The sequence below is a fragment of the Lepidochelys olivacea genome (genome assembly GCF_965140295.1).
Source record: "Lepidochelys olivacea isolate rLepOli2 genome assembly, chromosome: 10".
NCBI classification, from domain to species: Eukaryota; Metazoa; Chordata; order Testudines; family Cheloniidae; genus Lepidochelys; species Lepidochelys olivacea.
In genome coordinates this window covers 16,777,649-16,791,885 of record NC_140420.1, presented here as the reverse complement: position 1 = coordinate 16,791,885, position 14,237 = coordinate 16,777,649, and the positions used below count along the sequence as shown (strand labels likewise).

General features: G+C 38.9%; 2 protein-coding genes across 3 annotated transcripts in view; both read left to right on the top strand.

Moving 5' to 3' along the window:
- Positions 1 to 5,410, top strand: part of MOSMO (modulator of smoothened) — a 50,488-nt gene extending 45,078 nt beyond the window's left edge. The window contains exon 3 of the mRNA XM_084640530.1: positions 1,422 to 5,410. Within this exon, the coding sequence (XP_084496656.1) occupies positions 1,422 to 1,606 (185 nt within the window). The 3' untranslated portion in view covers positions 1,607 to 5,410. The remainder of the gene's footprint in view (positions 1 to 1,421) is intronic.
- Positions 5,411 to 5,620: 210 nt separating this feature from the next.
- The window catches only part of VWA3A (von Willebrand factor A domain containing 3A), a 63,392-nt gene continuing 54,775 nt past the window's right edge, over positions 5,621 to 14,237 (top strand). For both annotated transcript variants that reach the window (XR_014713322.1, XM_084641297.1), the window contains exons 1-7: positions 5,621 to 5,758; positions 8,440 to 8,531; positions 8,820 to 8,946; positions 10,217 to 10,341; positions 10,642 to 10,716; positions 12,242 to 12,296; positions 12,858 to 12,956. Coding sequence is in view for 1 of the 2 variants with exons in the window: in XM_084641297.1 (XP_084497423.1) it covers positions 8,467 to 8,531; positions 8,820 to 8,946; positions 10,217 to 10,341; positions 10,642 to 10,716; positions 12,242 to 12,296; positions 12,858 to 12,956 (546 nt within the window). In the remaining variant the exon portion in view is untranslated. The remainder of the gene's footprint in view (positions 5,759 to 8,439; positions 8,532 to 8,819; positions 8,947 to 10,216; positions 10,342 to 10,641; positions 10,717 to 12,241; positions 12,297 to 12,857; positions 12,957 to 14,237) is intronic.

The window sequence follows — 14,237 nt, the reverse complement described above, 5'->3', positions numbered from 1 at the left end:
AAGTTAGGCTTAGTTTTTGTGGGAGCAATGCAGGTTTGTTTGGGGTTTTTGTTTTTCTTCACCCAAAGTAGTAGGCTTAGTTGTTGGGTCAGTGGGTATTGGAAATTCTTAAAGTTAAATCACAACGAATAATTGTATTTCAAGATAAAGCATAAAAGTTAATTTGCAGATGCAAAGAAAGCCTAATAGTTGCCTTGTATGACTCTACCACTTAAAATTCTGTATCTGCCCAATACTATTTTTCACCTATTTATATAGTCTTAAATACAGCGTCAAAACAATCGTGAAGAAAATCTTTTTATCATGAAGAAAATCATGTTGCTTCATAGAAAAGCCATGTCAGGACATGATTTTATGCCTTGGTCAAGATCTTGGTATCTTGCAGACTCCATGATCAATACTAAATAGATTATTTATGCCGTAAGCACTTACAGAAAAACAGAGGATGTCAGCAGAGCTAGACAATATTGGATGCTGTGTCGTGCATTTGGGTAAAAATGTATTGCAAGGAATGTCAGCCCATATTAGTATCTGAAGGAGTGAAACCACTTATGTAATTTTAATAAGTAGCTTTTATAGTGACTGGTATTTTTTTGTGTCCACACAAAGTGATATGTGTTGTAAGCAACACCATCCATGCATATTTATATAACTGTGCAAGTGAAATTAAAAAAAAATCAATTGTTTGGTGCTCTGTATTTGTGTAGTCTGAACTTGGAGCCCTTTACAGAGGAGGTTAGATTTCAACAGAATGTTTTATTTATGCTCTAGGCTGTGTGTCTCAGCATTTAGAAAACAATGGTTTATTTTAATTAATCTAAAGGAAACTAGTGGCGCACAACTGTGTTTTCTATTGTTATCAAAATATGTACAGAAAATGTGTAAAGGATTTGTGTGGCAGAATAGGAGAGGGCAACTACATTTGGGGAAAAGGGAACTCTTCAATAACGGAAAGTGAGTTTCTTCAATGTTGAACGTTAGTCTACATTGACTTTTAGGGGGAATGACTACCTGTAAAATGCTCTGAGGCATGATGATCGGATTAGATTAATGAATGGTGGAAGAATGTGTCCTCCAAAATTCATCTTTCTTTAACAGTGATTCTTGCTCTTGTGAACATAGTTCAAATGATTAATAAACTGGGGGCGAGGAATGAACTTTGTGCCATTGCATACTGACAGGAACTTCAGTCTTTGTTTCACCTTCCTCTGGAACAGAGAGCAGGGATCCGTTAAGATCAGGGTATGTCCCACATGATCAGTTTCCTGTGAGTTAGGCATTGGTGGACCTCAGACCATGTTTTGTTCTGTATTAACAACAGAAGGATATTTGTTCACTCTTTTCAGTATTTGCCGTACAAACTGGCAAACATTTTGACTTTCAACAAGATGCTAACTTGATTTTGTTTGTTTGTTTTGCAGTGATCCTATTCTGCATGGCAGCCCTAATATTTCCAATAGGATTTTACATCAATGAAGTTGGAGGTCAACCATATAAATTGCCCAACAATACAGTGGTTGGGTCCTCATACGTACTGTTTGTCTTATCAATTTTCTTTACAATAGTGGGACTTCTATTTGCCGGCAAAGTTTGTTTACCTGGCTGATGAATATCTGAACTGCATGAGTTTGTGTCAGAGGAGAGCAAGATATCGGAGTTGCATTCTCAGGAGAAAGCCTAGATCAGACTATCAAATGCTTACTGAAAAGAGGAATGCTTTGACTTGTTCTTACTATGCACTTTGGATTTTAAAAAAAAGAGAGAGAGCCTTTCCCATAACCAAATACAGACATCATTGACTAATCTCCTGAGCATATTAATGCAGTCAGGTCTGCACTGTGATAGGGACTAGTGAAGAAGAATGCTTTACACTGAGAAGCATATTGCCCCATGTTACTGTATCTGTTTTTAATGTCTAACAATTTGAAAATCGAAGTATTTATGAACCTTGTGGTAGACCAGAGGGTTGCAAAGGAGTTCAAGTGAGGCTGGCCTCACAATTTAGGAGATTAGCATTTTACATCTTCTTTCTGATGGGCAGAGCCTTTGGCACCAAAATGAATCCATCTTGCATTACTGCACCAAGAAGCCAATAGATCAAAATATGTTCTTTACAATGTATGTAACAAAAAAAAATGACACACATCCCCCTTCAGCTGTAGAACAACACTAAGAAACTTTTTTTTTGGGGGGGGGGAGGTTCTTTATATTTATATACATATATATATATTTTGCTGATGCAGTATACTCTGTGTGTGTATATATATATATATATATGTATATGTATATATACACACAAACAGTTCCTGGAAGATAACTCAGAATGCTTTGCTAGCAGAACACTGTGGTGTGCAAAACTAGAACTCAATAGAAAAAAGCCATTTCTCTGAAGGCCACATACCTGAGAGTCTTCAGTTTACCTCATTCTTTGTAGCAGCCCTTGATTTTAACAGGTTTTTGTAACAGGTACAAACAATCCCATGCCTTTCTAGGTGCAATTTTAAGTTAAGCTAAAATTCTTTGTATGGTAATTTATTTGTATATGAGGGTAGAAGGTGAGATCACGTCATACCTTAAAGTTAAAATCCTAATTTTGGGAAATGGACACTATTTAAATTATTAGCAACTGTTGTACAGGGAGTCTCTTTTCTACTGCTTTGTTTGTTACATTAACAATGAATTTATTTATACATGTTCAAGCACAGCAATTTACCATAGGTAAATTTTTCTAATGCATATAACATTCAGTGTTTAGGTCAACCTGTAAAAACACTGTTCTGTAGTAAAGCTGGATGAATTTATTTTCACTTGTGAGTATTAGGTTAATTCATCTTCTTTACCAAAAAATGAGCAATATAACTGTTTTTAATGTCCATATGCCTTGTTTACTAAAGTTGAAGATAAAAATGTGGGCATAAGGACCACCTGGATTCAGAGTGTAAGTTTTCCCCTGAAATCAACTTTCTTTAAATACAAGAATTGTATAAACCTTGGATCCATGAATAGTGCTATATACTTCAATATTCACTTAAAATCTGACCTTTATTAGCACAAAACTTAGATTGATGTGTCAGGAAGCTTGCTTGCAGGATCAAGCCCTTATTCCCCAGTTAATATTTAATCTTTTTGTGGGGAAGTATTGACAAACGTATCTCTTGACAACAAAGTGTCTGTCCAAATGTACTTATGAAAAGCGCTGCATTACTTAAACTTATGCTTTTATAAGGCATAAGTGAAACTGAGTGCATTTTTCTGTAAGAATGATAATATTGTTTCTGAAATGTATTTATATTTTGGAAAAAGAACAGCTATCATGGCAGAAACAAGTGTTAGAAATGAGATACTTTATACAATTATATTGAACTGTGTGCCATTAGAAGTATTTTAGTGAGGAAAAATTACCTGATTGATGTTTTGGATCACTTGCTCTCGGTTGTAGAAAATCTCTCTTATCAGTTCACTCACAAGCCGAAGGAAGCTTTCACATCAAAGTCTCTCTAAATTTTTCTGAAGTATAAGAATATACAGCGAGATTCTCATCTAGAACTGCTAGTTCAGATTTGATTGGTTTCTAATTTAGATTCTGATCTGGCAGTCATAGCTGCACAGGCAATCCAAAGCTTCACTGATATCAATGGAGCTGTGTATATGGATGCAGTCTGGGTGGATCCAATTGCAGGACAGGGGTCTAAATGTTTTCAACAGTATTATAAGATTGGTGGTATAGCCTGATATAATGTGTTAACAATGAATCATAGCTCACTAATTAATTTGATAAGCTAATAGCTTTTTTCCCCCTCAGAAATGTCAGTCTTATTGTAAATAGTTCCATAAAATATTTTAACTGGATCACAGACATGGGGGCGGGGGAAGAGTTTCTCAGCTGCTAAGAATTTTCCCCCATGTTTACTTATTTCAGTTAGTGACATCCTGTATAATAATATTATTCATTTAAGCTTATATTTAAAATGTATTACCATTTAATTAAAAAAAAAAACTTATCGTGAAGCATATCCAGTCCATGAATGGCTGGCTGGAACCTTAGTGGGTAGCCAATCCTATGAATCATTGAAAGACAGCATAACTTCAGCTAGCAGACTGTTTTAGTTAATATTTGGGCATTTCAGTCTACAACTAGATGGATCCATTTGCATTAAAAATGTCCCTGTGAGTGAAAAGAGACAGCTGTCAATAGTTGCTTTTTTAATAAGGTCACTAAGTACTATATAGTACAGTATTAATTTATAGCAGAAAATCATATCTTGTAAACTGTATATAAAACACTGTTCTATGGTGCAATCGTTTGTCAAATTTGTCATTTTGTTTTAAAGTTGTATGCATTCTTTTCATACCTAAGAGCATCACTGTAAAATCTGCTGAATACTATTTATAGGTTTTATTTGCACAAGGATTAGTTTTTAAACTACAGGAAGTTCCTGTTGAACATGCCTAAACATCTGTAGACTTTCAACTCATTAAAGCAAATGCTTCAGTATGAATCTTCTCCAAAGGTGGTAACCCATGTTACATGTTGTTGTTTACATAAACTTTTCAGACTCTGCCAGCTGTTTTATATATTTTGAAGGACAGCTTATTCTATTATAAATCACCGCACACTCTTGTTTAATCTTCATTTCATTATCACCTGAAAGGTTTAATGTCACAGCATAATGCAATTTGTGTATACATTTTGTAGTTTTATTTGGTTAACCTCAAGTCCTAATCAGAAACTTAAAATACTTTAAAAAGGAAAATTGTAAATGTGTCTGTATAACGCTTCTTGGAGACAGAAGGAATAACTCACTAGAAGCTTTTTTAGTTTCTCTGTGGAGCAGTGTGTTTCTCCGAAAGCATTTACAAACCCATTCACCCTTTGACTTTCATTGCTGAGCGTCTAGGCATTTAACAACTGGTCCAAAGTGCTGGTAGTGTGTAACAACGCTAGACTTAATCCTGCTCCTGCCTTTACTCAAGCAGAACTCTTTGGGTTAGTTTCAATGGGCGTTTCTCTTGAGTGACACGCTCAGCGGCAGGATTAGGCCCCTCGACTCCATGGACCGGGCCTGCTGTTTCAGAGCCTCTGTGTAAGCATTGCAGCCTATCCCTGGACATGCCCATTCACCAGGAAGCCTGGCTCCGCTCTAGGCTGGCCTCTGCAACCGGTGCGACGGATGGAAGAGAGGAAGGCAAGAAGTGTCTGCCACTCGCTCGTCCGGCCTCGGCGTTAGCGGTCACCTTGCTCCTGGGCGGCAGGAAAGTCTGTGCTGCAGCGGCCTCCTCCCCCAGCCTCGGACACTCTTCAGGCGCTGGTGGCCAGGCACCTGCTACTACGGACTGCGCAAACGAACAGACTTTTCTTCATTGTATTTTTGTTATCGAGCAAGTTTATCAAAATAAATTGTCTACGACAGGCCTGGCCCCGTCTGCACTAATTGCGAGCGGCGCCTGCGGCAGCCTCCGCTGGAGGCGGCCCTGGAGAGCCGCCCCCAGCCCCCCGGCGAGGCTCCTCCACGCCCACCCTGGCCGGCTTGCAGCGCCGCAGCCCTGCCCAGGGGACCGTACCACTACCTGGCATGGGGGGACCCGGCCCCCTGCCGGGCGGGGAATAGTTTCTCCCGTTTCTCTTAGCAACGCGGTAACACACAGCTGGGCCGCAGGCGGCTGCGGCTGCTCCCCTGGCGAGCGGCGGCTGCCCTGTTCTCCCCTGTCCGGCGCGGCTGCCGGCCGGCCCGCCCCAGCCGCGGAAGGAGAGGAGCGGGTGAGGCCGAAAAGCTGCCAGCGGCGGGGGGTTCTTGCAGAAGCCGGGGCGAGCTGAACTCGAACGGGCTCGCGCCTGCCCGCCCAGGTTCAAATGCTTCAGCCCCCTCTGGCTGCGCAGCTCGCGAGTCCGTCCCCTCAGGGGCGCCTGGGCTTCCCGCTCCCGCTGACGGCGCTGGGGGTGTCCGGCCCCTGGGGGTCGGGTCCTTGCTCAGCGGGAGGAAATGTCAGATGAGATCTAATGCAGATAGTCAGTGGTGTGGATGGCTGTACGCTAACTGAGGTTACGTTGTATGCAGGGTGGTTGTAGCTGTGTGGGTGCCAGGGGAGGAGACAGAGAAGGTGAGTAAGGGAATATCTGGTATTGGACCAGCATCTGCTGGTGAGAGAGACAGGCTTTCCAGCTCCTCTTCGGGTCTGGGAAATTTACTCACAGCTAAATACAAGGTGGAACAGAGAGTTTAGCATAAGTCATTAACACGTTTCAAGGGGCCAATCAAGGTGAAGTGGCCTGATAACACCTCTCCCCAGTCATAGGGAGGAAAGGAAGGGGGGGAATTAGCTGGTGGGGGCTTATTAGTAGGTTATAGATTGTTATCATAAACTACAAATCCAGTAGCTACTTACGCTTATCAATCTGTTCCATCTTGGATTAAGCGATGCCATTCCGAGTAAATTTCTCAGACCTGAAGAAGAGCTCTGTGTAGCTCGAAAGCTTGTCTCTCTCACCAACAGAAGTTGGTCAAATAAAATATATTTCCTCACCCAACTTGTCTCTCAAATAGTTAAACTGCCATTGTTATTGAATTACACGGGACAGTCCAACCAAAAGATAAACCCAAAGTACCCATGGCTAGTGTGCTGGCCTGGGTGTCTGATGACGTCTAAGATCCTTAAAAAATTGCATTTGTGCTTCATACTGGCAGCATACCCTCAGTCTTATTTTTTTAGCCTGAGTCTGATCTATATGGGGTCGGCAGGGGACCATCATTATATAACAGAAAAGAGACTTGAAGATGTGTAAACTGAGTTTGAATAAAGAGCCTGTAAGAAGATTGAAATGTTAGTTTTAAATTATTTATGCTCTGTAAATGATAAAACTAGATTGAAAAGGGGAAAGGAGAATTTTTGGTTCCAAATCAGGAGTGACCTGAAAATTGTAAACCACTGAAAGAACTGTTTGTCTGTACAGTATTCAGTGTATAACAGAAACAGACTAAACAAGCAAGTTAGACATATAGACCTAAACTTTTTTGTGTCATCTAGCTATGCCAAAGCAGAATACATTTAAATGGTTGGTTTTCTCTTAAATATCCTGGCAAAAATATTAATTTAAAAAATAAATACCTTTATCTGCATTAAGAAACATAAAACCAGAGTAGCAGATTGCCTCTGTGACAGTAGCAACAGGCATGCCCCTGTTGGTGATGCAACTGGCACATAACTAACCCTAAAGCTATAGGTTTCAGAGTGGTAGCCATGTTAGTCAGTACGAGCAAAAAGAACGAGGAGTACTTGTGGCATCTTAGAGACTAACATTTATTTGAGCATAAGCTTTCGTGGGCTAAAACCCACTTCATCGGATGCATACAGTGGAAAATACATAGGAAGATATGCACACACAGAGAACATGAAAAAATGGGTGTTGCCATACACACTATAAGGAGAGTGATCAATTAAGGTGAGCTGTTATCAGGAGGAGAAAAAAAATCTTTTGTAGTGATAATCAGGATGGCCCATTTCCAACAGTTGACAAGAAGGTGTGAGTAACAGTACCGTGGGAGGGGGGGAATAAGTATGGGGAAATAATTTAATTCCAGGACACCATTAAATTAGGCTTGAATAAAGACTGGGAGTGGATGGGTCATTACACAAAGTAAAACTATTCTCCCCCCCCCCACCCCTGCCCCGACTGTTACTCACACCTTCTTGTCAACTGTTGGAAATGGGCCATCCTGATTATCGCTACAAACAGTTTTTTTCTCCTGCTGATAATAGCTCACCTTAATTGATCACTCTTGTTATAGTGTGTTTGGCAACACCCATTTTTTCATGTTCTGTGTGTATAATCTTCCTACTACTGTATTTTCCACTGCATGCATCTGATGAAGTGGGTTTTAGCCCACGAAAGCTTATGTTCAAATAAATTTGTTAGTCTCTAAGGTGCCACAAGTACTCCTCGTTCATTTTCCTAAGGCTATAGTAATTCTCTTGGTTGCTTCTAGTGATGAGAAGTCAGATGGATTCAGTGAGTTGTGTTTTCATAAGCTCTCTAACTCCTTCCTATGTCTAATTCTCAGTTGCAGAGCTCTTATTTTTGGTGGATTTACCATTCTCCTTAAAGAGTTGTATGACCAACATACAAAATTTTCCACAATTTTGAATACATATTTTACTGGATAGAACCCTTGGTGAATGACTTCTTGCAAAATGGTTTCCAAGTATATTATATAATAATAATAATAATTAATAATCAAATAACTTCCACTTCTTTTTTTAATTTTCTTGGTCACAGGCACTGCATGCAATATAATTAAGTATGTGGTTTCTGTTGATTTGTATCTGTGGGACTATAGTCTTAGGAAAGTGATATTTTATATAAATGCTTGATACATAGCTTTTATTCTTGATATTCTAAACTTCCACTCTTTAATGCTATGTCTCTTTTTTTTTTTTTTAAAGAAGGTTAAATCTTTGGTCATAAATACAATGGATGCACAAACAAGAAAAATGGCTCAGTTACTGGACAATGATCAGTTTTTGGAAAAAGTAGGGTAAGGATGTTGTTGCAAAATCCTTAGGGGAAATGCTTAAATGGAAATGAAATATACATTTCTGGTGATGCAAACTACATTTTTTCATGCATATGTATATTGGGATGCTTAAAATGGAGCATAAGAGTTCTTAGTTGTTCAACAGAAACCAGAATGTTTAATTCTTATGGGTAATGATGAACTATTTTATAAATGGACTATTTGTCAGTGCGACAGCACTCTCAGTGATGCATACAACTGCCGCTGATACAGACTAACACAGCTACCACTCTGAAACTTATTTTGTAGGGTAAGCGTGGGATCTGGCACAGTTCCAGTGAGAGGCCGACCATCCTGGCATGATATTACAATAACAGATTTGGAGCCCGATAATGGATTACTGGTTACTCACATCAACCAGACACAAGACCTTCTGGTAAGCAAATATCACTATCACGGATATCCTTCACTTCTTGTCCCCTCCTACACGGTCCAAAAACTTCTTGGATTGTCTGTGCACTGCTGTATTGCTCACCCAGCAGATATCAGGGTGATTGAAGTCTCCCATGAGAACCATGGCCTGTGATCTAGTAACTTCTCTTAGTTGCCAGAAGAAATCCTCGTCCACCTCATCCACCTGGTCTGGTTATCTATAGCAGACTCCCACCATGATATCACCCTTGTTGCTCACACTTCTAAACTTAATCCAGAGACTCTCAGGTTAATGGCAGTCTCTGGACTAGCTAGGTCAACCATTATAATAATTCTTTTAATTTACATGTTGCTGTGTTTATCAGCTATTCCTGTGTTGTTTAAATTCACAAAATAAGATTTTTCTGACTGCAGTTTTCACCTGCCTTCTGCTCCATGGTTTGCTTTTTCACATATTGTGGGGTTTATATTGAGAAGGAAATGAGAGCAAATACTATTGAGTATCTAATTTTCTGTACTTTAGGTATCAACTTCCATGAATATCAGTGCTTTACGTCAGCAAATGTATATATTATACACAATAAAATCATCTCCAGTGTCATTAATGGTTATTCTCTTCTCCATGTAACAACAGAACTCTTGTATCTTCCTACCTTTTTGTTGGTTATTTCTTAAAAAATAATAAAGAAAAGAAAGAGAGAGGAATAGCTTATAGTTCTTTTTGATTCTATGAATAATTAAGCTATTATGAAACAGGAAAATGAAGGGGGACAGTGACCTCTAGTGGCATCACAGTGATTTATTTGTTTGAATACTTCATGTTGAATTACATGCACAGTAGATGCTTGTTTGCAGCAACACCTTGTAAGTGCAACCACTGCTTATGAGCAACATTTCCCCTGAGAACACTTTCCATACTGTGAATTGTTGACACTCCCCATAACAGCAATAGTCACGTAGGAGCAAAAGGGCACTAGTATGTTGCTACTAATAAGCGTCTAATTTATTATGTTCCAAGAGGAAATAAGAGACTATAATGCCTGTTGGAACTATGTAGCAGACACCTTCTTTGGTGTCTGCCATAATACACCCTAGGCAGCATTCCTTCTGTTCTAGATCCCAAGGCCTCCTGCTTGCTGCAAGTGGATTTGTATCAATGATTTAATTACTAAATAATACCTCTTTCCTGCCATCCCTCAGAACTGGCAACATTTGAACAACACTTGCTGTTTCTAATCCCTACCTTTAACTTTTCTCCTCCTTCTGATCTACAGAGAGTGCAAAAGAGGAAAATGCAATCCAGTGAGGTGCAAACCACAGAAGAATGGCTAAGAGACCACAGTTTAGAATCCATGCAATTAACGTTAGAAGATCTCCTAAAGAAAGGCAATATTGTCTTGTGAGTACAGTGCCATCCCTTCTTAATCTATCAGTTTGCTTATGACAGGTTTCAGAGTAACAGCCGTGTTAGTCTGTATTCGCAAAAGAAAAGGAGTACTTGTGGCACCTTAGAGACTAACCAATTTCTTTGAGCATAAGCTTTCATGAGCTACAGCTCACTTCATCGGGTGCATCCGATGAAGTGAGCTGTAGCTCACGAAAGCTTATGCTCAAAGAAATTGGTTAGTCTCTAAGGTGCAACAAGTACTCCTTTTCAGTTTGCTTATATTATTCATGTTAAATATATACTTCATTCTAGGAATTCAAGAAATGCCACAGAACAGATAGAGTTTGCTGCCAAGACAGTTGTTAATTTTGAAGCCAAGCTGTCTGAGTAAGTATATAATATGTGCTACAGTTTCAAAGTATAAGAGTGATTTCCTTCCTCCAAACTTAGATAGTTGTAAAATGAGATTTTTTTCATGTCTGATGTTGGGCTGGATCAACCCTGGAGATGCAACAAATGAAACATAAACAGCCGCTTTGAAAGCTTCCCCCATGCTGCCCCTCTAGTGTACCTCAGTGTTGAAAGGCAATCGCTGGGGAATATGGGTTCGCTCGGTGTCCATTAGAACCCATGGTGGTTTTTGTGATGATACCTGTCAAGTGGGATCTTAACAATCAACTCACCTCAGATAGGCCTCTGAACATCCATCAGATGGGTAATGACTTTTGTTTGCTATAGACCTGGGTTTGTTTCAAATTGATGACCTAACAGTGAAAGGCTATATAGCCTGTTATGAGACCTGAGCCACATGGCCTGGTGTGCTAAAAAAGTGTGTGTGTTTTGGGGAGGGAGGAAGAAACTCTTTTCTTTGAGGTTTGAAGGATGAGCTCTTTCTACATAAACTTCTGCTCATTTACAGTTTATAATCAACCACAACAGCAATAAAGTCACTAAAATTGTGAGACAAACCCCAAAAATCAAGGACATTTACATTTAAAGAACAGATCTGATAAATATGCTCAGTATACTGCAGAATAATATTATAGTAATCCTTTCAATCTTCCATAAATACATATGTCTGATAGTTCCTAGGTCTACTGCCATATATCAGGTACAGAGACCCAGATTCCTCAGGATGCTCCTTTTCAGGACTTGCTATTTGTGCATTGTGAATGAGCTGCTTGCAAAATTTTGGTCAAAACAATTAAAAATAGGCTTGCATTCCAGGGAAGTAAAGAGCTTTTTCATAAAAATCCTTTCTTTTAACTTTTTCTCAGTTCTAAAACCATGAGCATGGTGTTAAAAAGCAAGTTATTTAAAAATAATTCTTAAACAGTTTGTTCTAGGGCTGGGACAGCAAATGCTAAGTTTCACCCCAATTATAAATCCTTTAAAATTGGTTAAATAATTGAAAAAGAGGTTTTGTAATCAAATCACCAAAACATTTTTCAATACTGATAAATTTGCTCCTTTTGTCCCACAATCAAGAGACTTTACCATTTAAAAAAAAATCAGTTTGTATGGTTTGAATTAAATAAATCTCCAGCCAATAAGCTAAATAGATAGGATGAATTGACTTGACTTTTGGCTGAACTTTCCTTCATCCATACACACACACATCACACACTTTATCCAAACACAACTAATTAAAGAGCATTCTGTTGATCTCATTTTTTTCAAGGCAATTAGATATTTAAACAATAAACAAGTTTAGAGAAAGAAGTATTTAAATAATTAACACTGCAGCCACTAGTGCTGTATCACAGTTGAGAATGTTGTAAATAGAATATTTATAGACGACGGTTGTGCACCTGATGGAAAACTTGGCCGATGATAAAAACAGATCTGAACTTAAATTGACATACCGTTTAAGAGAATGCATTATTTAAATGTGTGCACTGTATTTTGTCAGAGCAATTGAACTTTATCACCAGCGAATTCAGTGGCTGTTGGAGGACAGCAGAAAGGTAATGTTAACTTTTTAATATGCTTTTAAAAGGGGAACCTGCATATGGTGTTAAAGGATATATTAACTGTTTAATAGTTGTCTAGAATCCCACCCAGAAAGCTTTTTTGTATTTTTCCCATATTGTGAGTAACTAGAGCACAATGGAGCTATGTTTTGTCTTCTCAGTTGATAGATGTTTCATTTGAGATATGTTTTGAGCCTTTATTCAGACGGCTATTTTATAAGCAGGGATTGCGTATCGGCAGCATCCAGAAAGCTAGCACCCTTGACTGGCATGATGGGGATACTATGGAACTGAGTAATCCTTCATTTTCTCAAGTAACAAACATGTCATCTAGGGGTAGAGGGAGTATTGCCCACTCAGAACAGAAGGTAGAATTCAAAACTCATATCTCTTTCTCTTTGCTCTGCCACTGTCTCATTTTTTTTAATGCTTAAAAAGTAACAGTGACAATAAATATGTAATATTTTAAATGAAAATGGCAGCATAAAGAGGTACATACTGAAATTTAATGTTAGATCAGCACAAAATATTTAAATGAACATTTTATATGTTTAGGTGTTCGGCCTTATAACAGGGAACAAAGTTGGACTTCTGGTTGATGTATCTGATATAAGTTGTGAACCTCGACTATTTGAGTTCCAGAAAGACCTTTTGGTAAATAATTCTGAAAGAGACTCTGACTCTTAAAGTAAGTTAAATAAGATTCTCTGAGTGCAGGGAAGAAAGTAAGTGTAATAATCACTTATTTACATATTACTCTAAGTATCAACAGTTAATTTGTTGGAGATGTATAGATTTACCTTAATCACTTTTAAAGTAGAAATTATTTGTTTAATATCAAGATTCAAACATTTTAAGCATCTGCCACAATAACAAAAATTGAAGATCTGACTTCAAATATTAACCAACCCCAGACAGATGTGCTTCAAAAGCATCTGCTAGAGCAGCAGTTTTTAACTAGGGGTCCGGGGGCGCCTAGGGGGCCGCCAAGCAGGGCCAGTGTTAGATTTGCTGGGGCCAAGGTCAGAAAGCTGAAGCCTCGCAGTGTGGGGCTGAAGCCCAGGGCTCCCAGCCCTGCCATCTGGAGCTGAAGCCGAAGCCTGAGCAACTTAGCTTTTGTAGGGACCCCTGTGGCATGGGGCCCTGGGCAATTGCCCTGCTTGTTATCTCCTAATGCTGGCCCTGGCTTTTATATGCAGAAAAACAGTTGTTGTGACACAGTGGGCTGTGGAGTTTTTATACATGTTGGGGGGAGGCCTCCAAAAGAAAAAGATTGAGAACCCCTGTGCTAGAGTAATGTACATAATAGAAATAAATAGTTCATAGTACCTGAGAGCCAAGTTGTACATACAGTACTATGCCTATAAAGAATAGGATGCAGTTGTGCTTATGCACTTGGATGCAGCAAAGTGTGCTTTTTGTTGGGTCAGGACCTTGCTGTCTTACAGTCTCTTCCCCAACTTCCAAAAGAAACAAAACTGTGTTTATTTTTACAAAGTGTTTCTAATGAGGATTATTACAGGTAGACACTATAATGTCACAATAACAATTATATTTTCTGGTTTTGAAGCTTTCTCTGTACAATCTTTCTTCATATACCAGTGAAGGTTACTTAAAATTGACTGCACCTACTTCTTTGATAATTTGTGCAGCATAAGTAAAGATACTTCAAGAAAATTGTTACTCTCTGGTTGACAAGGGCCTAGAATAACCTACCTAAGGTATAGCCCTAGAAGTGAAAGCTACTTTTATCTGACATCCTATCATAGCTGCTTCATTCTTTTTCAGTTGCTCCTATGATCACAGCTCAATAGGTGAACATGTGCTTTCTGAATCAATATCATTTCTCTCTCATTTGCTTGTTTATTAAAGGGTGCTGATGAAATTGACACAGTATGTGTTTCCCCATTTAACCAACTGAATAGGAATACTATG